The 24,792-nt window shown below is 36.2% G+C and overlaps 4 protein-coding genes across 5 annotated transcripts; all 4 read left to right on the top strand.

Moving 5' to 3' along the window:
* Positions 1-2,591: 2,591 nt before the first annotated feature.
* On the top strand, positions 2,592-9,615 carry LOC143447044 (uncharacterized). The gene is made up of 16 exons (XM_076946965.1): positions 2,592-3,039; positions 4,560-4,787; positions 4,995-5,142; positions 5,308-5,739; positions 5,840-5,960; positions 6,094-6,257; positions 6,339-6,414; positions 6,476-6,913; positions 7,022-7,143; positions 7,236-7,401; positions 7,497-7,591; positions 7,697-7,821; positions 7,910-8,047; positions 8,177-8,336; positions 8,702-8,752; positions 8,888-9,615. The coding sequence occupies exons 1-16, from the start codon at positions 3,028-3,030 to the stop codon at positions 9,034-9,036; spliced, it is 2,625 nt and encodes an 874-aa protein (XP_076803080.1). The 5' UTR covers positions 2,592-3,027; the 3' UTR covers positions 9,037-9,615.
* Positions 9,616-9,892: 277 nt separating this feature from the next.
* On the top strand, positions 9,893-13,544 carry LOC143445908 (uncharacterized). The gene is made up of 5 exons (XM_076945302.1): positions 9,893-10,911; positions 11,063-11,174; positions 11,276-11,431; positions 11,536-11,751; positions 12,282-13,544. Exons 1-5 carry the CDS (start codon positions 10,035-10,037, stop codon positions 12,484-12,486), a joined length of 1,566 nt encoding a protein of 521 aa, XP_076801417.1. The 5' UTR covers positions 9,893-10,034; the 3' UTR covers positions 12,487-13,544.
* Positions 13,545-14,525: 981 nt separating this feature from the next.
* Positions 14,526-19,641, top strand: LOC143445178 (uncharacterized). 2 transcript variants are annotated; one of them, XM_076944090.1, is made up of 5 exons: positions 14,526-15,498; positions 15,565-15,691; positions 16,469-16,633; positions 18,248-18,460; positions 19,071-19,641. In XM_076944090.1, exons 1-5 carry the CDS (start codon positions 14,616-14,618, stop codon positions 19,336-19,338), a joined length of 1,656 nt encoding a protein of 551 aa, XP_076800205.1. In that variant the 5' UTR covers positions 14,526-14,615; the 3' UTR covers positions 19,339-19,641. The 2 variants fall into 2 exon arrangements, with proteins under 2 accessions (XP_076800205.1, XP_076800206.1); XM_076944091.1 differs by having other exon boundaries at positions 14,528-15,498; positions 15,568-15,691.
* A 1,177-nt stretch (positions 19,642-20,818) lies between these two features.
* Positions 20,819-23,857, top strand: LOC143445180 (large ribosomal subunit protein uL23-like). The gene is made up of 4 exons (XM_076944093.1): positions 20,819-20,974; positions 23,027-23,186; positions 23,291-23,390; positions 23,654-23,857. Exons 1-4 carry the CDS (start codon positions 20,959-20,961, stop codon positions 23,813-23,815), a joined length of 438 nt encoding a protein of 145 aa, XP_076800208.1. The 5' UTR covers positions 20,819-20,958; the 3' UTR covers positions 23,816-23,857.
* The last annotated feature ends 935 nt before the right edge of the window (positions 23,858-24,792 follow it).

The raw sequence follows: 24,792 nt of genomic DNA on the forward strand, positions 1-24,792 counted from the left end.
GGGGTGTTTCTAAGAAGTTAATAGGTCAAAATAAAGTCAAAATTTACAATAAAGTCAAAATTTTCAATAAAGTCAAAATTTGTCAAATTATGGGTTTTGACAAAGTTTTTGTGTTTCTTGAGAGTTATTTTTGTAAAAATCCTCTTGGAAGGATTGTAAATCAGGAACTGCGACACAATTAAACCATATTAACCGATAAAAGCAGGAAATAAGTCACAATGCCCACTTGGATCAGCAGTAACTTTTATCGCAAATTGTCCATTGTTTATTCATTGTTACGTATTTAAGTAATCCTTATGCCGAGTGAAGGGGGTTACATTACTTCTTCTCTGTTTAATTTGCTGTTTATTAGAATTTACCATGCGGAGAAAATCGAGGTAAAGTGCCCTTTTCATAAGGACAAAATAACACAAGCTATACCTAAATCTATCGCCAAAAACACGACGCACTTTTTATAATCCATAAAACACCTTGACTTTTCGACAAAATATTACGTTTGGGTCTGAAATCGACAAAATATTATGTTTGGGTAACTGGAGGAAGAACTGTGGCCTCTACAAATAAGCAATTTCGTTAGGTCAAAATAAAGTCAAAATTTGATAAAAATAAAGTCAAAAAAAATTTTTTTTAGGTCAAAATAAAAATGGCCCTATTTATTATGTTATAACATTTAAGTTTAGTTAACAAGGGGCATGTGAAAAGAGCTACGAACGTACTATTTTTCCGGTGAAATAGTAACAGTCTTTAGAATTTGATACAGGCATATTACATTATAATGGAAGCAATGTTGTGGGAGGAAAATTATATTTTTGACACCTGCGCATGAAAAGCGTTTAGAAACGTCTAGTATCATCAATAGTATGATATGTTTTGTGATTGTTGATCCCTGACTCAATTTTAACCATTGGCCCCACCCAGTCTTAGTTCGGTACTGCCCATGTATCAGCTATGTAGTAATGTAAAAGAAATGATTTTTTTTATATATTTTTGGCAACTCGTTTGATCTTACGTCTCATAGGCAGTCGCCTATAGTTTGCTAAACAGCGCTGGTCTCCCTAAAATCCCCAAATCAAGGTTTAGATAAGTATCGTCCCTTACACTTTGTTATCCAAGACAAACAGTTTTGTTTAAGGTTTATAAGGGACACAGTCTATTGTTAACATTTTATTCATAACTTCTTAATGTGAGGCTGGCTATAGCACATTATGTAGAATTGAACATATTTTAATAATGGCTGATTGTTTCAAAAGTTATACTTTTACAGAAATCACGATGTCAAAACGTCTTTTCTCTAGCCTATTTAACTTTTTTCAGAGTCGTAACCAAGTCGTCAAACTCGAGCCGTAAGTCAAGTCGAGCCTTTTGTGAAAAGTGACTCGAATCTAGTCGAGTCATTTTACAGCAAAAACTCGAGTCAAGTGAAGTTGATTGGTGTCTGAAACCAAGATGTACAAAACGTAAAAACACTGTACCTGCCAACAAAAACGGAAATAGTCTAATTGAAAATTTATTTTGTTTTGCGGCCCGGAACGCGTTCTTAGATAAACAAACTTGATTTAAAGTTACACATTAATGGTTAGAACGCTAGTAAGAAAAATCGTTTTTCCTTATCCTGAAATCTAAACAACAAGGATCGACTCGAGTCAAGTCATCATTTCATGTCATCTTTTAAAGCATTGGCTCGAGTGACGTAAAGTCTTTTAAGTTGTTTTCTACAAAATAATTCAAGTGAAGTCTTTGCAAAAACTGACACCAGTCGGACTGTAATCGAGTCACTAACTTTAGTCATTAAGACGCTGGTCTTTTGTTATTTGCAATACAATCATACCAAGGCCAATAACATTGCGTGTTCTGTTGTAGAGAGTACCATCACCATGATGTAACTACTGTAACATAATGAGGAATCAAACTTTTCTATTAGGGGTTTCACATTTATTTTATTTTCATAAATTGGTCGATTTTCGCAAGCAATTTTTTTTCAACTTTGGTACTTTTATTGTTTCGTTTCTTTTATTGTCGAATGCTTTGGTAATCAGGTACTTAAGAAAATCATTAGATTAAAAAGTAAAGTAGTATTTTTCTATTACAACATTACGAACGAACATCTTAATGCGTATCCGGTGCCGAACAAGTACAAACACGATTTTTACAAACTCTTTTAAGACATGTTGTATCAGGCAGATTTGGAGGGATAAATAGAATGTTATACCATGACCGCGCACAGTGGGCGATAAATGTTCATATAAAAGAAACACAACTCTTTTCCTCTCTCCCAGCTTTTCTTCGGCTTGTTGGTTTACTTCGCCTAAATAAATACTGCGATTACACACGTGTTTCTAGTTCCTAAGCAACCCGACACCGCGGAGAATAATGACAGACTTTTGTTGTGGAAGATGAGATTTAATGCTTTTGTTTGAATATGACCTAACAAAAGTCTAAATATTCTTTAAAATCAAATTCTTTATAAAAGTATTGTTGTCATTCAGTGGAAGTCCTTGGAACTTGGTGAGGGCCATAAATCAAATGGAAATCATTTGACAGAATGCCAGAGAAATATGCAGTCACAAAGCAAACATTTTCATCATCTGTGTGTTGGGAAAGTTTGTCAACGATGAGTGATCTAGTGTGTTGTCATTTCTTTGTTTTAATCAATACGTTGTTCCACATAGCCTCAGCGGAGGGATTGCTAAAGCTAAGCCTTACCTCACTGAAAATTCTTGCGTGTAGTTATACAAGTATACTGCCGACATAGTGTCTACGCTACTGCCTAGTACTCTAGTTCTTTAGGAACATGATGCGAGTTGAACGCTTTGCAGTGCAGTACAGTGATGTTGTTGTTTACTTGTTCTTTTACGTGACAAATTCGTCATTAAACGCAATAATTACCTAAACAATGCATAATTATTCGGAAATTAGGCGCCGTGTAACAACAATTTGCCGGTTCATAACTCATAAAAGCAGGTAAAGCAGTTTGTGTTCGTTGTTTCAGTTGCTCGCGGTACAGCCTCGCAGTCGAGATCAGCAAAGATGGCTGTAGGGGTGAGTGACTTTTTAAGCATTTAATGCATTCTTATATTTGGTCTTCTCTGCATTCATGCGTCTGTGGTTGTAAAAAATCTTACTGTAGGTACTTAAACTTGCTGTAACAATGTGCTGTTGTTCCGCTCAAGCTTTAATTTTGCGTAGTGTTGTAGTTGCAAAGATTTGATAATTTTGCAATATTAGCGTTGATGAATAAGCAGCAATGGCTCTGCCACTTAGGCTATTGTAGCCAACCCTTTTGGACAAAGTGAATTAGCGCAATTTTATTTCGCGCAGTCTTCAAGCGGCCTGTGTTGCATACTATCAATTGCGTTATTTTATCTATATACAGTGTACTTATTCAGTTTGTCTAATTCTAATCGAAGTCGATTGGACTTAAAATTTTCTGGATGGAACTTTTGCGATATATTCTGGAATTTTTTCTCGTTTCGTTTTTCAAATTACTTTGTGAGTTTGTGAGATACCGGTGTGTGTGTAGCCTGAATGTGTCAATGGCCGATTTATCTTACCAAAAGTCGAGGACACTTGTTTCCAATATACATCCATTTGAGTGTGGCAGAGTTCGTAACAAAGTAATATCTATGTATGAAATATATCACTGACTGAGTGCGATGTTTGTAGCAAATTTTAGCGCATAAGCCATGATGAAACCTTTGTGGACATATTCTCCATCAAAATTTTCATCTGTATTTTGCGTTTTAATGAACATAGTGAAGATTTCTGCGTTTAGATTAAGATGTTTTAAAACAGCAGTCGTATAACTTTCAATACCAGAAGTTGTTTATAACTTTCGTGAACGTTGCTATAACACTGTTAATTTCTCAGTAAACTAGGATTTCTGAAGGTACTTCACTGTCAGAATATTGTGTATTAAATAGTTACGATACTTACTGTGGGGTTGCTGTTTTGTCAATTTTGTCAATGTATAGCTGTTTCAGTGTATTGGGAGTCGGTGACAAATATAAGTTGCCGAAGTCGTTTGTCAAGATTTAGCTATTGTCATGGAATAAGGGTATGCGTCTCCTTTGTATAAACAGATCAACACAAAAGAAATTAGTACTAACATCGAAAAAGTCGCGATCTTGTTTTGTAACATCCCTTTAAATTATTTGTGACATAATAAGAGCCATTGTTGCGTCTTGTAAATTCAGTTTGGTTTAGTTTAGGGTGATCGCGTTTATTGTGAGAAAAATGCTTTCTCACTAAAATGCCCCAAGCATGGGCTTACGTTTGGCGGTACTGTATTTTTAGATGATTGCCATTTGCAAATTACAGAATTAAACTCAAACTATAACAGAAGTGTAAGAAAGAAATGATAGACTATGATCAAGAAGTGAAAACGTTTTGTTTTTCAAAGCAGACAGTTTTGGTTCATCTTTTTCACTGAACAATGCGCATGATAAGGGAAATGTGTGATGTTGTCAACACAATCTTGGCTGCTATCCGTACATGTTGAAATTCAAATCAATTTTTCAATGTCGTAAAAGAAAACTATAACCTTCGTAATCTGTTTTCAGATTGAAAAATCAAAATCTTTTCCGTCTGATAACCCGGTGTCAGTTAAAAAAGTGCAAGATAGGACAATGTCGAGGTCAGCCGGACCTCGAGGGAGGAAGAAAAATAGTGCTCCACCTCCCCGAGTAGGACCCGGAAGTACTTTTGAATCCGTACCCAGCAATGTTGCTCGTCACATGCATCGCTATAGCAACAAAATTGTCATAGACATGGATACAATCAATTTGAAGGTGTGCAAAATAGAATAGACTTACGTTAACTTTTAAACTTTGTAAAATAGTCATTTTATACTAAGTTTTTTTTAAGTAAGTGGAGGTATTACTGGATCTCTTCCTTTGTAAAGTATAGATATGACCATATAATACCGATGTTGGCTTAATGTAGACTAACGGAACTGTTTGGATTGTAACTCTTACTATTGTGATTTTTATTGAAAGGCTTTTCCTGAAGAAGTGTACGCTAACGAAGAAGTGGCCATGATGACGCAGATCATCCGAGCTCAAAATAATAAATTGAAAAGATTGCCGAAAAAGATGTCAGATTTGCAAGGCTTGCATGAAGTAGATGTGCAAAACAACGTAATTGGTTGGTGAATGCAGCCAGCAATTACATGCGTTGTAAACCTACAGTATTCGGCTCGACAGACATCTTATGCATTTTTAATTTGATCTATTTTCCTGATTTTATTTTATTCCTAGTTACATTTCATTTTCCTGCTGTTTTTTAAAATGTTTCGTATTCTTTTTGTAGGTGCAATTCCGGCTTCCGTTTCAAGGTTGAAAAAGCTCTCTTCTCTCAACGTGTCGGACAATAAGCTGAAAACTTTACCGAGAACAATTCATAAAGCTACAGGGCTTGAAACATGCGTCGTATCAAATAACAAAATCAAGAAACTTCCAAAAAATATTGGCCAAAGCCCCAATATGACCATGCTCAATGTATCAGATAATGCTATAAGAACCCTTCCGAAATCAATTTACCGACTTCCGAAGTCTCTAGACGTTTCCGGAAATTTACTGGAAAGTCTTCCGGCTATCGTGATCACTAAAAAAGGCAAGGGCAACATTTCTCAGTTAAATCTATCAAACAATCGCCTGTTGAGTCTACCTGAGGATATTGACCGGCTGCAACGACTAACTTACATTAACGTCGCCCATAACAACCTTAACCACTTGCCAACAGGTGTGTAACAAGTGCTTTAAGGTTTAAATTGCGCTTTACCGATTGTTGATTTGAAAAATTTATTGCATTAATATCGCTATAATTTGTTGCCTCTAACTAGCCCTGGGTGCCTTAAAATACTTATCTTTTCTGGATGCTTCCCATAATCGCTTGGATACTATCCCAGGGACAATATATGGCCTAGGGTTTAGTCTGGGAACAGCGAACTTTTCCAGCAACAGGTTAGTTATAATATGCTTTAATTTTTAACATGATATCGAAATGTATCCTCTCAAAAATCTTTAAGAGGATCATGCGTTGTTTTGAGCAAACAAGAAAAACATCTTAAACTCACACTTCAAGCTACGTGATTAGGATTCATTTTATTCCGGAGGGTATTGGCGCTCTCAAGCGCTTAAAGACCTTGCTGCTGGATAACAACCAAATTGAGAAGTTGCCACCGGATTTAAATGAATTACTTTCACTCGAGCAGCTAGATATTTCCAACAACAAAATTGCTGGAATACCTGAAATAATAGGTAAGTCGGTAAATTATTACTTAGTAAAGTCTGCTCAACCCTATTGGATACTTAACCTATAACTTTTGTTATGTTGTGCAGGATTGCTTCATCTTGAAAAACTGGATGCATCACATAACAAAATAAAATCCTTGCCCGCGGAACTGCAGACATTAAGGTGCCTCTATCGAGTTTTGTTTTTGCATATACTGATCAATCATACACTTATCATCTAATAGGTGGGTGAGTGTTCTAAATCTCTCGCACAACCAGCTGACTGAACTTCCTCCGTCCATTGGCCACATGAAGTCGTTAAAGGAGCTCAACCTTCAAAACAACAAGCTTGAATTACTTCCAACCTCTCTTGGGGAACAACAGCTCTTACGCACCCTAAATGTATCCGACAACGAACTCACTGACTTGCCAAGCGATTTGCGCAAATGGCGGACTGTTGAAGTTCTTTTTCTTGCCAGCAATCAGCTCTCACAGATGCCGGCAAGCTTCAAGTACCTTGAAATGTTGCACACTTTTGATATTAGCAACAACAACTTCGTCACCTTCGCCTTACCACACGGGGCGAGCAAAGCACTAAAAAATCTAAAACTTGCTGGAAATCCGTGGCGATTGCCACCACCGGGAGGTGAAGATAACCGGAGTCTTATTACTCGAATTCACAGGTATTTAAATTATTGTGTCCAAAAAAGTCCAATAATTGCAAATGTTCCACTTTCACTTTACCAAGCATTTATTTTGCAAAAGATCTTGAAAATATTGTCTTTTGTTAGAGAATTGAATCTGATAATGACGTCACTGGATTTGTCCGGAGTCGAACTGGAAGAACTTCCTTTGCATATTTGCATCTGCAGGAACTTGAAGGAACTGAGAGTCGCTAAAAATGATATTAAAGGTTAATTGATGCATATGCACATAAAAAATTTCAATCTGGGCTTTATTCATGTCGTTTTCACAACTAAATTTCATAAACAACTGTTTCTGTAGAGTTGCCATGCAATATAGGAAGACTGCGAGGACTCCACATCTTGGACGTTTCAAACAATGAAATTGTAGCAATTCCCGAACAGATAGGATCTCTCGGACAATTACGGGAATTACACGCTCAAAATAACTGCATTGAAGTGTTCACGCCAAATCTTGTCAAATTGAGGTAAACATTCGGGGATGAAATTTTTAATATTTCTTCTCCTCCCTTCTTGGATCAGGTGTTTGATGAGGATTTTATGTTTGTTCACTTTTCCGCAGATCTTTACAGATACTAAATTTTTCTGGGAATAAAGTCAAAAAATTGCCAGAAAATTTTGGAGAATTGAAGAAGCTGATAACGATGGATTTATCTGGTACGTTATTTACTCTCCACTCTTGTATAAATTTGTAAGTATGCTTGATATGTTGGCATTAAAACTTTCTTTTCAGTCTTCCATTTCACACATGCTTTTATGTAGACAACCGCTTGCCCGAACTTCCAAACGACCGAATAGATGTTTTGGCCTCGTTAATATCCTTGAATATTTCCTTCAATAGGGTCAAAGTTATTCCATCAGACATGCCATATTTGTACCGAATGCAGGTAGCGCATGTGCATTAACATATGCTCTGAAACATTGCAAAACACTTAGTCAACCTATGGTATACTCAACTGATTACTGTATCATTAGATTTTGAATCTATCGAGAAACGATATCTCTGGACTTCCTAATGATATTTGGCGAATGAAATCGCTCACAAAGCTCGATCTTTCAGATAATCTCTTGGAAAGCTTACCGGAATCAATTGGAAAACTACCATCTTTAAAAGTAAGCGATAACAATTTGCTGATCGCTATCAATCACATTAAATTGATGGTGTTATTATTGCTATTGCTGATTTTACCTTATCCAATAAGCGTTTAGCAAACAAACAAAACTTCCATTTTTCTGTCACAGGAGTTAAATGTTTCTGACAACAAAGTACGAATTTGGCCAAAGTCGATGATTTCGTTAAGGCAGAAGCTGGATGTGAAAGACGATCATCAAAACGAAAAGAAAGTCCGAGAACCATACGAGGATGAGGAAGTAAAGGAACTCCATCCGGAACCAGAGGAAGGTAATTTCGGAGGTGGTATTTCATTCTGTTAAGAGATTTCATGTTATGATAATATTCATGTGTAAACTACTTGGCATCCCACGACATAAAAACGACTTTTGCATTGGTCATGGAAAATTTTATGTTTTCATGTCCAACATTTCCCCCTGCCATAGCTGTTTGAGTTTCAAAATAAAATATGCACAGATTGTGAGATAGTCATTTACTAATCAATTATAATCAATATTATACGTATATTTCCTACTAAGACAAATTTATAGTTTAACGTTTCAGCAATAGCCTATGGGCCTTATTATATTTTCACTCTGCTATTGTTTAACACTGCATAGGAATTTACTAATTTCAACCGTATATTTTTCATGTAGACAAGAAACAGAAAGAGAAAAAAGGGAAGTCGAGTCCAAAGCTAGGCAGAGGTAAGAAGAGTGTTTACGATCTGTGTAGTAATTTTCATCAGTCATGGAAAATTTCATCGTTAATAAACTATAAGTTATTATGTTATTGTGAACGTAATTTCACCTTTTAATTGATCTTCATTTTATATGTATCAGCTGCACGACCGAAAACCGCAACCGCTGTTGGTGAAAAGCGAAAGCAGAAACAAGCTATTAAGCAAACTGGTCTTCAGTCGCAAGGTGGCGTAGGCAAACCGGAAGCAAACACCGTTGCAAAAAACGCAAAGCAAGCGGACGTTGTGTAATCTTACACGCTTGTTGTTATGGTGATATCTTTCGCCTGCTCTTTCTTTCATGAATATGGCTCGCGGAAAAATTATTTTCTGTATGATAACATCACCTTGGACAGCATCATCTCTATAAAATGGTTTTGCAATAAACCGCAAAATGTATTTACGGAAGTCTTGGCATTTGCATGTGATGAATCTCTGCTGTAAATTTTTAATTCTATCCTTTTTTCTTTTTCTCTATTTGTAATAGTGATTTTTCTTGATTTCTGCTTTATATATACTGGGAATTGTTGCAGGCAATGCAGCTAGAACCTAATGCAGTATTTTATGTAGAATATAACAATATACATTTTTGTACGTGTGGGCCCCTCAAGTGCTACCAAAACGTGTGGGAGTTTCACAGCTGTAATCGTGAGCTCTGTTTGAACGTAAATGTACGTAGATATTCAATTGCTTCTTTATAATTTTCATGCATTCCTATTCCATGCGTTACGCATAACTTTTGGCTTTTTTATTTATATCTATACACCGCATATTAAACAAATGCATATATTGTTACAACGGTCAGTGTTTAATTATAGTTGCGCTCATTTTTGTTCTTTGCTATTGCATACACAGCTAACAACAGGAAGAATATTTAGAAATTACGTGGAAGACCCTTACACAGTATCAGGTGACATGACCATTAAAAATATGCGTTGGTGAGTTGGCATGTCGCGTGGAAGATGACGAAAGTGTAGTATTCAAAGCGAACTGATGCAAAATTTGCGTCATCGAAATCCACCTCCGCCAGTAGATGTTTATTGCGCATGTCGCGATGACGTTTTGACCGCGGCATGACTTCGTTCCATATAAACTCCGTTACGACGCATGTTTAACGCCTTTATAGAGCTGACAGTGAAGTGACGATCACTTAGTTATAAATGGTTAGAAAAACAAAATTTTCACCTTGTTAAATCGCAAAGATTGTTTTCAAAGTCATTCCTAATTATCGGAATTAATTAACTCGAAGCATGGAGACTACGGCAGCTACGATTTACGTCGCAGAAAATACGATGACAGCTTTTAGTTTCACCCCAAAACCGCCCTATGAGGAGATCTATTGGATTGCGTCTGAGGTTATCATAAGTGCTGTTTTGCTTGTTGCCACATATCTTTTGATCTCCGTCAGCGCTTACACAACTCAAGTTGAAAAGAAGAAGACAACCAAAATTCTATTGTATCTAGTAATCGCGACCCTGGTCACTGGAATCGGACGATTTGTCGCAAATCAAGTTGTAGCTTTTTTAGGCTGGCAAAAAGATACATACTGTGTCGTTTCGACGTCTATCAGCTTTTTTCTGTATTCGGTTAGTTCTTGTCCAATATATGTGTTCTTATGGCTTCGTCAGAACACTTTCTACTCCGACTCAAGATTGAGGCAACTTGTGAACAAAAAGGTTCATTATATCAGCAAGCTTTCTCTTTTTCTAATCATCGCAACTGCCGGATCAGTCACGATTCTCTTTCAAATTCCAAGCATTACGGGCTGGGATTACAGGGCTACCGATACCGGATGCCGTGACACAAACGACCAGCGTGATTTGGAGATTCTACCGTTATTGGTGCTTGTCGTTGTCCTATTTTCACAGCTGCTGTTGTTGTCACTGCTCGTTTATCCTTTAGTGCTCACGAAACGAAGACAAGAGCGTATGTTGGCGTGCAAGCAACCGACAATTCCAAGAATTGAAAACAAATCAATGCGCCGCTTGGCTACACTTGGAAATTTTCGACACCGGCAACAGAGCGGGGAAATGCCTGATTTCTCAACAACACCACCAGCCTCTCCTACTCCGCTTCAAGCCTCCAACTCTCAGCACACTGATGGTGAAACGTTTGCAGACTTCACAGGTTAGTAATGGTTGATGATTATCTAGGCCTCATCTTGTGTATATAGTATACCATCTCTTTTATACGCTTCAAAATGCAAAAAATGAGTGAAATTTTGAGATTTTTATTCTTGTTTTTGTCCTTCATTTGCATCTTTACCTTGTGTGTTTAGCGAGTGATATGGAAATAGATGTGTATACCTCCCATTCTGAAAGTGAATGTGAAACAAAACAACCGACTAAGACCAAACGAAGAAGCCTCATCACAAAAGTTATTTACTCCAGGTAAAATGAAACACCGGCAGTATCATCGATTTTTAACTTGACAGAAGTGTTTACTTATTAGTTATTACCTTTCTTACTGTTTTTTTTTTGTGTGAGTATAGGAAAGCACAAAACATAGCGACAGCCTCTACGAAAACAACCGGGAAGAAATTTACTACAACCCATCGCCGTAACATTTTCACTTCATCTACTCAACATATGCTTTCGAAAAAAAATGGATCGTTGAAGAAAAATGAAAAGGAAAAGGAATTTGCCAGGTTAGATAAGTGTTAGAACTGGTTATATACATGGAGCCAATATAGAACAGCTTAACATTGGTTGTACTGAAAAAGTTTAAAGCAACGGTCACTCTGATTTTTAGAGAAAAGCAGCTGGCCAACCTGATCAAGAAAGTCACAATCTTGGCTTGCGTTTGCGTTTTCTCAGATATCTGCGCAACAGCATTACAGTTGCTGCTGGTGGTACCAGAACTTGTTTACCTTGCTCTGTACGACGTCAGTTTGTTTGTCAATATTATTTGCGTGCTGATCTCATTTAAGGAATGGCCCAAAATGCTTTCCCCTCCGTGTGCAATCAAGTAAGACATTAAACATATCATTTTTGTCTATTGTTCCGTTTTGTACTTGAACAGGATCACATACACTGTGAATTAAACGTATTACACATCTGAGTGTAAAACGGTAGGCTAATTATAAATCACTACATGCGTAGTAGGTAGTAATCGTAATGAAACCGGCCTCGAAACTTACTCCTTCTTACGAAATTACCCAATTTTGAAATAATGTAGGATGTAATATTGTTCATGATGCGCACATTACAGTGACACAAGTTTAATAAAGCTTGTGGTAACTATCCACGATAAGCTGCAAAGTAAAGTGTTGTCGCAAGGTATAACGTGATATGTACGATCCACATTCTAGCATGCTTAATAACTTCCGCATTCGGGGCAATATATGGTTATACTATTAATCACTACACGAAGTGTGTTGCAATACGTTATTCAATATTCATCTAAAAATTATTGCAAGATGCGTGTTTTAAATTAGATATATGAGAGCCTGATACAAGAGTGCTGCCTACAACTTTTGAACATCTCTCTGTTTTTAGATTTTCAAGAAAGCTCAGAAGCAGGTCACTAAATTCTCAAGCCAGTAGTGTCGAAACAAACTTCACAGTCGTGCCTTTCAACCGTAGCAAAATGCACAAGCGCGGACCGTCTGAAAGTTCATTGATGACAGTGACACGTCCAAACACACCAGACTCTTTGCCATCTCGAACTGCTACTCCCGATCACATGACTTCACGGATGTAAAATCCGATGATAAGCTTCTAAACTTGCTTTATACCTAACGTCAATTTATTTATACTAATTGTTAAGTGTGAAAACCGTTCTATAGCGTTGCATAGGCTTGTTATGATATTGTTTTTGTTCATCTAAACCACAACATTTATTGTAGCCTACAGCCGGTCTTGTGTCCGACTTTCTGTATTTGGCATTGTTATTTGTAGGTAGTTTTAACCTTTTCGTGAAAGCCGTTTGGAGCAAACTTTTATGAGTCAAGTTTTGAACAAAAAAATTTAAATTCATTTTAATTTTTTTGGAAATAATTCGTATTTCATTGCTGTTCTTATTGTCGTATTTATTTGTTTAACAATCGTTACAGGTTTTATCAATGCTTTTGCACTTATAAAATAGCTTTCTGCGTTTTATTGATGAGTGAGTCATGATTTTTTTCAGATTACTTCAATACGTCTTTGCTAAAAAGTAACCATTTGCCTGTATAGTCTCAGTGTGATAGAATATGTATCAAAATATTTTTTTTATAGAATTTTTAAACTTAACTTTTTCTAAGCTTTTTACTGACTTTGAAAATTGCTCAAGAACTGTGAAATTTATTACTCAAGTTAAACTCTTAACTTTACATTATATCTAATCGAGTATTAGTCTTCAACCAACAGAATAGAAACATATGTCTGCACTGCTAGAATTAATTGGATTTTAAGTTTATTAATGTATTTCATCAGGCAAGCTGAGTTACCTCATTGTCATTAAATATTATTTGAATCTGAGGTTGTGTTTGCTAGGCACATACGCAATATAAAAATTACAATTTCACCTGCATATTCTGTTGTTTGAGATGTATGATTGGGTTTGGCTTCCGATCCCGACCCAACAACGTACTTACAGCAAAATAGGCTTTGTTAAATAGACGGGATATTCAGGGTTCGGAGCAAGTGTACAGTAATTATAATTATGTGTTGATCGTAGTGATAATTAATTAATGATCATACATACTCATAACATGTGTTTCAAATACCGTTGATTTTTGCATGTTATCAGATTATACATCCTTCGTGAGCAGATACAGAATACAACACGCAAAACCTTTTTTATAATATCGGTTGGATTAAAATTTCTATTCTAAAGGTAATAGAATAAGGTTAGGGTAAAATTAATACGTCATAACGTTTAAGCTAGACTAAGTTAACAAGTAATCCAAACAAGCACTCTAAATGTTATTAGGCTATACAATTTTTGCGGGTCGAATGGTCGCTGCAATCAAACAGTATAGCAAAGGTAAAAATCCTGTCCTACACTACCTGTAGTCGTGTGCGTATTCCACAGAGTATTTCAATGTATAGCATAGATAAAGCAAATATTTTTTTAATTATAAACTTTCAAGGTGATGTAATGTATTACTCATGCTGATTGCGCATTAGTAGCAGACTCATGCAGGGCACATGATGGTCTGAATATCCTACACATGACGTCTTTGAAAAGGTTGATTATGCTGTAATTGGGAAAGCTACAGAATTTCTTGTTCTATGTAGGCGAGGTGGCGCAAGATCAGCTAACTCTATTAATAGAATTCCCATGCCAAGAAATCTTCTGAAGTCCCGAATATACTACCAGCAATATGATTGCAACTATTGTACGGTATATATTGCGCTGTCGTGTCGTGGTTATAAGTCCTAACGATAGCCCATTTAGACTACCAGTTTTTGCAGACAGATTGCAAATGCAAAGCGCGAAAGTTACAAGCTTGCAGTTCATTTGTAATCATCTACATGCCACTTTTGATATTTATATCTACTGTACAGTATTTAGCATTAGAATTAGACAAGAAAATTAGAATTTGTTTATAAATCGTATTTCATCGAAGGTGACTTAGTGACTTACACAACGTCCTCTTCGCGACCAGGATATATATAAATCCACATGTGATAAGGTGTTACGAGGTTCCGTTTTATGTTTGATTGCACCACAATGTCGCTGTTATGACATGTGAGAATTTTCTTCTCTTGTGACATGCAGTGACCATACCCGGATTCATTAGCTCGTTGAAAGCTTGTATTAACCACCACTATATTACTTCAAATAGATTTCCAGCTAGGTAGTTGGTTTGTCTTATACTTGGTGATATAAAAGTTAACTTGATTATGTTGAATGCAACTGTGCCTCCGCCAGAGCCTTACAACGAGCAATATTGGATTATTTCCGAAGTGTTCATTCTTTGCACTGGACTCTTGGACCTTTATTATCTGGTCTGCTTAATGCCATATGCCTGCAGTCTTAAACAGAAAGGTGAACATAAAAGACTCGTACTATTGTCCGTTCTAAGTACCGTAATTATTATGGCCCGTTTAATTACGGATCAAATAGTGGCATTTCTCGGTTGGCGAGCTGACATTTACTGCGTTGGGTCAGTGTCGGCTAGCTTTGTGCTTTACGCAGCAAGCATTGGACCCGTGTATCTTTTCTTGTGGCTCAGGCAAAACGCATTCTTCTCTAAGCCTCAACTGCAGCATCTGGCCTGTAATACGCTGAAATATACAAGTTGGGCCACATTGTTCATAGTAGTAGCAAGTGCAACAGTGGTGTGCATTATTTATCCAATTCCAAGCGTAACTGGTTGGTCGTACCAGGCAACAGCACAAGGATGTAGGGACGTGAATGATACAGAAGATTTGGAAGCAATGCCACTCATCATAAACGGCATTGCTTTTGCTGGACAAATTTCGCTTTTACTGCTCTTGGTCTATCCCTTGATTTCGTCAAAGAAAAGGCAAAAACGGTTTGCATCACCCAATAATACAGAGCAGGAGAGCGGTCCGCATTCTTCAACTGCCCCCGCAAAACAGGAACCTTCCTTACGTCGGAAAGCAATCCTTGGAAGTTATCACAAATGTCAACCAAGCGACACGCAAGTAGTACAGCAGGATATTGAACTGTCAGCTCTTCCGGTTCATGACCGCTCATCTGGAATATACAATGTTGAACATAGCGATGACGAATTAGACGTCTTCTCGGAGAACGGAACCGGTAATTTTTGATAACAATCTGTACTTGCACATTTTTAAGAAATATGTATACGTTTGTTATATTAAGCAGATGAAGATGGGAATCTAACGGATGACTTTGCGTCACAATCTGACCTAGAGAGCGAAGTCGATCGGGCTTCGCCAGGTATTCCGAGGAGATTGAGCCTTTGGAAGAAATCAATCGTTTACATAAGGTGTTTACTTTGACACTTTTGGCAAAAGCCACTGGAAATGACATAAAGATTTATGTTCTACCAGTTTGCAGAGTTGTGGGCTATGCTATATTGCGCAAGCTATACACTGTGTATCGATTTCAAAGTTCAAACCTGCAAATTACTCAGTTGTGGTGTAAAGTATAAGCTAAGGATAACTGCAAATTATAACCTGTCCTGTCGGTAGGAAATGTTAATGCCACTGATCTAATGAATATCAGCATAAGCCCAAGTATTAATTTACAAGAAATGCAATTTATCCGGCTCAAGATATCTTCCGCACAATGTCTAGCAACCATATAACCCGACGTCAGCAATTAAAAGAACGAATCAGGTGCTTTGTGGTAGCACTCGTTTGACGAATCAAATGAGGCGAATCAACAAATCATGCATAGTGTAACATCGTTCTGTCGCAATCATTTTCGGTTTGGGAGATGGTTATAAATCGTCACTGTTTCACCTTATATACAAATCCACGTATTTCTGTTTATCATACGCGTGCTGTAAAATTTGCTTAATTGGCTTAAATTGAGCTTTTATTTCCTATAAGATTGATCCATAAATGTAACGAATGGAAACAGATGCAACTGTTAATATCGAGCTTCAAAAATCAAATAAGCTTATTCCTTGTTCAAACGTATTGTTAAAACGTCGGTTTTAACAATCAACAAACATTCCTGAAAATAGTACTGACATCATGAACGCGAAAGTATTAATATATTTTAATAATTGTTTTTACTATATTTATTTATGTGACAGAAAAGCTGGAGTATCTAAAAATCACTACAAGAAAAGCCCCAAAAAGCGTGATACCGGTGGCCGCAACAGAAGCGAATCCGCAGGATCGGCTAAAAGCATGATTTTTCGTAAACGTGAAGCAAGAACTGGCCCGCATCGACCCCGCAGTAAATCAGAGATACGAAGGTTTATTTATTACACTGGACAACAATTTACAACTTATTTTTTATTCCTCGCTCATTTCAAGTTTACCTAGACTAATTTTGCAATGCTGAATCCAAATCTGGTCTTAGATTTTTTCTAACACGTCACGTTTTTGAGATATGATATATGCTCACGACAACCCATAACTGTGATTTTGGCTAATTTTGGCTGAGCGGAACAAAACATTACATGTAATCAACCCAGTAATTTCTATTGAAAATAACAGCATTATCATACTGCACAATTTAACACAACCCAGGATAATTAAATCAGACAAAAATAACATTATATTCCCTCAAAAGTGCTTTATACACTTGCTCTTTCGAGTATGTTCAGTGTCAGTTTCACGCTGAAGAAACCAGCAGTAGTCCCCCATCATGTTTGGGTTAAATCGACCTCTATACCGCGATTCCATCACAGAGATGTCTTGGTGAAATCTTTCCCCATGCTCGTCACTCACATCACCCAGGTTTGGCGGGAAAAATTCCAAGTGTGAATGAAGAAAATGCAGTTTAACCGACATTCTGCAGCCCATTTCGCGGTATGATTCCAGCAAATTGTCCACTAGTTCCGAGTAATTTTCTGCCCTGTACTTCCCAAGAAAATTTTGTACAATCTGTACAAATGCATTCCAGGCTTTTAATTCAATTGAATTAAGCTTGGATGGAAATACTGGGTCACGGATCAAATCACGTATTTGGGGGCCAACAAATATTCCAGCTCTCAGTTTAGCATCACTTGGTATTGCACCAAATTTTTCTTTTATATGCAGGAATCCATCTCCATTGAAATCCATTGCCTTCACAAATTGTTTGATCAGGCCCAGTTTAATGTGAAGTGGTGGCAAGTACACTTTGCTCGGATCAATTAGGGGTTGGCACTTAACATTATATCTTCCAACAATGTAGTCCGTTCTCATTGGCCATTCAGTTGTGTCATAGTGGTTTGCATCGTCTCGACTGTCCCACAAACAGAGAAAGCACATATGCTTGGTGTAACCCAACTGCAATCCGAGCAAAAGTGACACAACTTTAAGGTCTCCACATATGTCCCCCCCCTACCCCTACCCCCCCCCTCCCCTCTATAGTCATGGCCAAGAACATTCAAGAATGCATTAATTGTGAAAAGATAGAACATTGCATTTACAAAATAATGTCAATATTAATCTTACATAACATGCATTGTGACATAATATGACCAAAAATTCGCTGGGAAAGAAAATTGCACAATACCTTGTACTGTAGAACCTTATAATATAGTGCCAATCAATGCAAAATCCGAATTTCGTGAATTTTCATATCTTGAAAACCTGACGTGATAGACCAATTCTGATTTCAGATTTGGAATCAGCGTCCCAAAGTTAGTCTAGGCAGTTTATTTTCATTTGAGGAATAATTTTGCTGTTGTCCAGTGTTATTAATAAAGAGTCTTGCTAAACCCAATTTTGCTTTTACTTTACATAGCCTATATGCTGTTTTACCGCAGATAGGCTACATTGTTTTTAATTGTGCTTTATAACATAATGTTTTAAATCTATAGCATCAGCAGAGGATAGTCGATTGAACAGTTTAACTTATTTATGTGCTTCCTTTTCAGGGAACGACAGCTAAATAAAGTTATATGGAAGGTTTTTATACTTGCAACAATATGTGTTGTATCTGACATGATAGCAACGGCGATTCAACTTATTTTGGTGGTACCTGAACTGGCCTATCTTGCTTTGTATGACGTCAACCTATTGGTTAATGTGACGTGCATTATTATGTCGTTCAAAAATTGGGACAAGATTCTTACATATCCGTGGAAAAGGTCGGTCGGTATTCATCGCTAATATCCGTGAAACATTAACTAACCAAGCACTTGTTTACGCCATTAAAGCGAAACCTTATTCCTCGAGAGAATCGAATTGAAATCACTAACACTGTTGCTACTAAGTATTAACAATTGTTCACATATTAGTATTATTGGTGCATTGAGCCTCAGAGTGCTGTGGAAATAGAGTATTAAAGTGCAGAGGTAGTCCGCAAAGTGTACTGCGGTGGCAGAGGCTGGTACGGTTGATTCATTTCACTTACAAGCTATTATGGCCATATATAGTCGGGGTTTGTTACCCATAACGCGTTTACTGATAACAATTCTGTATGACTAATACGGAGAGGTGTAGAAGTCATTTCGCATAAAAGACTTTTGAAAAGAAAACTTCACTACAAAAAAGTAAAAATGGTAATAATTGCCTTTTTTGATGACTAACTTGTTTTGATGCTATTATTTCTTATTACTGCCCTTACAGGATTTTTAAATCACGGATATTGTACGTTTATAATAATAATAATCTGTGCTGTGAGCTTCTGTCACTCTCATTCTAAAAAACAACAAGGTTTAACTTCATTTTCTATGTGATTTTGTATTTAATTTTCAGATATTTTCGTATCACAAAGCCTCGATCTTCTTCGAACATATCGCAAACCAGCACAATCTCGGGAAGGGTTACCACGACAACAATTGTCAGATCCGATGTAAAATGTATTGGTCGAAATCGAGTACAATCAGATGCAAGTTCTCTTCGGTCTATGACAAGTCAGAAGACTGGTTCTTCAACACTTTCTCGCCCAAACACTCCTGACCGTTCAAGCACATTGCCAAGGACATTGCGCCATAACAACAACGTTAAAGAATCGTTTGTGTAATTCATCGATACGCACCTGTTTTACTCATAGTTTGTTTGTTTCTCAAAATTGTTTATTTATTTTACTTTGGCTACTTTGATAAAAAAGTGGAATTGTGTAAATTGATATTAATGTTACTGTATATTTTAGGCAATATCAATTTTTTGCTGTTTTCTGTTTCAAGCATTCTGTTAAGCTTTTATGCAAGCACATATTGACCAAATTAAAGTTTGCGTTTAACAACTAAGTTATTGCTAAAAGAAAACAGTGAAAACGTTTAAAAATTAAATCTGCATTGAAATTTCAATAAAATTTACATCAGAATTTTAAGACACTGATTTTAATTAAAATGAAAGAATGAGCTCAGAAGCGTGAGAAATTTATGTCTTTCTGAAGGAAGCCAAGCTTGAACATGCAAACCCACTCAGCTCGTAAGGGTGAACTCCATGTTCAAGGAGAAACTTGGCTGACGCACGGCAGGCCAAGTAGCCTGTAGTTCGAGCACAGTTTGCGTTTCCATATCCAATTTTTGGGTCGGCCAAGCATTCAAATGCCCACTAACGTTATAAAACTTTAGAGAAAACAACTGTTTTCACCCACTGCGTCGCTGTGAACCACACAACAACTCATCAATTACTATTGTGTTTAACTTTAAACTAACTTATGACGTATTGAAGTATGAACGATTGCAAATCAACAGTGAAACAAAATACTGTATAAACGTTTACAGCTACGTTTCGTGTCGCTTATACGTTTATTTCTTTGTGATGCGTTTTCCTGTACTAATCTGAAAAACTGTATATTATTCTGGGTTTACACCCAAAATAGTTTTTACGGTAACCCAGTCTAATTTGGACCTTCATCTTTCTAGTACTCAAGCCTATGCTACGTAATGTTGTTCTAGTCTTTAGTGGAATTGAAATATATTTCGATGTCAATTAATATGGAAATGAGTTGAATGCAAGTTTAATAATACAGTATCAGTTTTCTGGCTCCGGAATATTTCACGCCACGTTTCAACGTGGCCACCACACAACGTTTGATTACTATTACTATCACCAAAAGCATTTGGTTATAAACAGACGTCTAGTGGTCCCTTATTTCATTTTATTTGGTAGATTAGGCTTACACGTCTTACTCCTTCCAAATTATTAAGTAACTACCCTGCTAGTAGCCTACTGCCTTAAAAATCGTACGGCAACTACCGATATCCGGATATCTAGTTACGGCTTGGCTGCGGTTATTAAGCCTTACTGACGGGCCATTTTTTTTGAAGACCCGATGACCACCCAGTTCGCACCTATTGCTGGGCCTGAAAAGTGGACATGGAAACGGGGAAAAATTGCTGATTTCTATGAGTTTACATGATAATTCATTACTGTGGTTTATTCAGGCAATCTCTTTGCGTATTATTTCGAATGGTTTTTAGAAAATAGATGTAAAACGGTAAAAATATACTAAGCCATTTTGTACATAAATTTTTAAAATTTAAAATTCGATAAAATAAATTTTAATGAACGTATTATGTAAAACGTTTAAATATCAAGAATTGATATTTTCGGTAGATTTTTATTACTTCATATAATCAAAAGTTCGTACCCAACCATACTCCACGTTAAGTTATCCTTTTTGGATGAAACAATGGCAGTCAAAGGAGGTGGGAGTAATATCTGTGTTTGTTACAAGTTTTTTACCTGTTTAGTTGTATTACTTTTTACTGTTTATAATTTACCATTTGGGAAAAGTCCTTTTTACATTATTCTATTAAAGATATTCGTCCAAAACTACTTGCTTACATGGAGAAAATCCGTAAAATGGACTTGAAAAGACTAAATTCTAAAATTCTTTCTGTTATTTGTTTTCTTAACTAAATGTGGTTACTGATGCTGGAATTGAACCCTGAAGTGGCCATTTTATGAAAATTTATTTGTTTATAAGCATGTGTGCTCTTTGTTGTCATATAACCAGTGTTCAATTTGTGGGCTATAGCTTAAGACTTTGTTAGAGAATTACTTAAATTTTATGTTAACTTTTAGATTCTAAATATTTTTAAATGCTAGAGTGCTTTACCATATGCAAATTGCAGTAATGTCACGATTAAGTTATAGCTCAGTATAGTTAAAATGTGTCACGTATTTTATCGCTTCTGCATTAGACCCGTTAAGGCCTGCCAGTCTGCTAAGTTTACAGATTTGTTTAGGGATTGCAATTTTATTCAGAAAAATTCCAGTCATTTCAACAGTCTCTTTTTACTTTTTCACTCCCATATCAGAATCAAGTATTGAGGAATTATTATGTCAAACTTTTGTATAACTATTATATAAGTTCTAGTTCAAGTCAGAGTGCAAAAGTAGAAGAAACCCAAATTGCGTAGAAAAAGTTCAATATACCAAATTCGCATTGCAAAATCTTTATCGGTGTACACTTTGCTTCTTAAGAGACATAATTAATTTTCTAATCTAGTTTACGAACTTGTTCATTCTTCACCATAGTGGAAGGATGTTAACTACATCATGCTCAAGATATTTTAAGACTCTACTTGCTGCATGCCAACATCAACGTTATGCTATATTGCCACCTTTAAAAAGAAGACATTTGGCATGGTTCTAATGCTTTTTTAAGACAAAAAAGATCAGTTCACACTTCTAGACAGATTGCACCCCCTCACACAAAACAAGCCGAGAAAGGCTTTACGTTTAACATAGGCCTTTGTTATAAACTTTCAAAATTCACCAGGTACATCCTGATTTTGTCCTGTGTTCTGAAATCTCAAAGTCCACTTGGTGCAGATAGATTAAGTTGCCTAAGCTTTTATACATGAAGAACATATTCCTCATAAAGCCAAACTTTCTTATTTTTATTATCAGGAAGACATGTATATGATTCAAGAAAAAGATTTGTGAGACATCTGTTGCTTTTTGTTAATATTGATTGCTAATATGACGATGTCTTCAAAACTTTTTGCTATGCAATGACCATGCAAGTATGAGCTTGAGATGGAAGTTAAAACATCTTTTAGGATATATGTATGTATATACAGTAGTTGGACGTTTCTTGGTTTTATTATAGTATTCTTCAATTGGGTAGTCACTTCCAGTATCTTTAAGAGTGAAATCAAGGGTCCTGAAAGTACTTGCGGTGCAAGTTGTATAATTTCACTATTTATAATACTCGATAAAAATCAGCCATTTGTTTCATGGAGTATATCTTTTAAGCTCACTGGAGGTCTATCATGCAACCCTCTTCCACAATGTGCTTATTTTCACGTATCAATTGAATGACTATCTACACTACAGATTGCAAAACATTAATTGTCCAATTTCCTATTATGCTTCGTAATTTGTTCAAACTGTTCACTTGGAGTGATGAGAAATGCAAATGGTGACATGATATGCAAATGTAGGCAGAAACAAGAAAGAGTTGTTATTACGTGACAGAAAGATTATAGCACGTGTTCTATGTAATTTTCCAGCGGAGGCTTAATGATAAACATTAAAAGTGGTAAACTGTTTTTGAAATTCATTATTGATCATAGGTCATGCAACGTCTAGTCAAGATAACTCTAATTCTACTCCATCAGTCATCATTGTAGGATTAACAAGTGGAACAGATTAGTTATTCAAATAGTTTAAATTGTTTTGTGAAAAGGGATCTTAGCAGTATCCTACTCTATATCTCTATATTTCAATGCAATAACTTGTATATTCAGCAAAAGAAAAGGCCCTAAAGGCAAAGAAGGCCGTTTTGAAGGGCCTCCACTCTCATCGGAAGAAAAAGATGAGGAAGAGTGTTCATTTCAGAAGACCAAAAACACTCAAGTTGCCTAGAGCTCCTAAATACCCTCGCAAAAGTGTTGCCAAGAGAAACAAGTAAATTTTAGTCAATATATTAACAAAGCATCAATGAGTAGCATAGTTTAATTTTATCATTTGTATGCTGCCTCTAATCGTTGCGAAAAAATTCTTTTATGCAGAATGGATCAGTTTGTTATTGTCAAGCATCCGCTGACTACAGAAAGTGCCATGAAGAAGATTGAAGATAACAACACGCTAGTCTTTATCGTCGATATTAAGGTGGGAATGTGTGATGTATATTATTTTATTCATTACTTTATATTTTCTATGAATGTTCACTCTATTTACATCTTTTCACAACATTGAATACAAATTTTCAAGAACCCTATAATGAAAGAAATGAACTTTTTGCCTAAAGCTTTAAAAGCTGTTCCCAAATTTCAGATTTAGCTCATAGCTGATTTTACTTTAAAATTTGTAAATTGAGATGATCCAGTTTTTTTAAGAATAGATTGTTAACTGCAGTATTTATTTTTATGAAGGCCAACAAACCACAGATCAAGCAGGCTGTGAAAAAGCTCTACGATATTGATGTAGCCAAAGTTAATACTTTGATTCGTCCCGATGGTCGCAAGAAGGCTTACGTCAAACTTGCGCCAGATTATGATGCCCTTGATGTTGCTAACAAAATCGGCATTATCTAAATTTTAGTTGTAAGTTTTGAATACAATTGCAACATATGTAGAGTGGTGTAAAGAAAGTTTTCATTAGGCTTGAAACAATTCCAGATTGATCAGTGATCATATTTACTGTTGCTGTGCCACAGTGGTAGCTGCTCACTTAATCCGAAATAACTCAACTAGGTAGTATTATGGTGGATATCACAGCATGAAGTTAAAGTCTCTACAAAAATGGAAATTTGTGTAATACATAAAGAACAATCAATTGACCAAGTTGAGATAGCTCTTAAACAAATGAAAACATACTAAATGCTTTGTAGTGTTATCAGCAAATTTATTTAAATAAATTATAGAGAAATGGAAAGGTTTTTAGTAAATAAAGAGTACACATCTTTTAGTACACCAGAAGAAGCAAGCTTATACTTGTGAAAGGTCATGTAGAAGAATCAAAAATAAAGTTAGATCACGAACTTTAAATCTTTTAGTTTACTATATACAGTACTGGGTTGACACAGTTCAGCCACCATCAGCAAATCGATGTAAATTACATTGAATTGGCTCAATTCAAGTTGAAAATGAAGACTTCCATACAACTTCGCCTGAACAAAATTAAACTCGTGTTGAAAAAAATGATGCTAATCGTTGAACAAATCATTGGAATAGAGTAAACATTAGGTTTTATGGTATGGAAAGAAATTCAATTGTTTAGATAAGATTATCATGCCATTTCGCTGTTAAATAAATGCATACTTAAATAGGTAGAAATGCTTTATTACATAAATGAGACCATACAGAAGTTATTTTCTGTGGTAGCCAGCTTCCATGAGTATAAATTCAACACGCTGTGAAATATGTATTGGTTTCGGTTCAATCCTTTAAAGTAATAATAATTACATCTCATAATTTTCAGGGCTGGCATCACTCCTGAATGTGCCACCCTTTTCTGGTATCTTTCCTTTCACGTTTACTTTTCTGGCCAATTGTGACTCCAAACAGTAGGA

The sequence above is a fragment of the Clavelina lepadiformis genome, chromosome 2, assembly GCF_947623445.1.
Source record: "Clavelina lepadiformis chromosome 2, kaClaLepa1.1, whole genome shotgun sequence".
NCBI classification, from domain to species: domain Eukaryota; kingdom Metazoa; phylum Chordata; class Ascidiacea; order Aplousobranchia; family Clavelinidae; genus Clavelina; species Clavelina lepadiformis.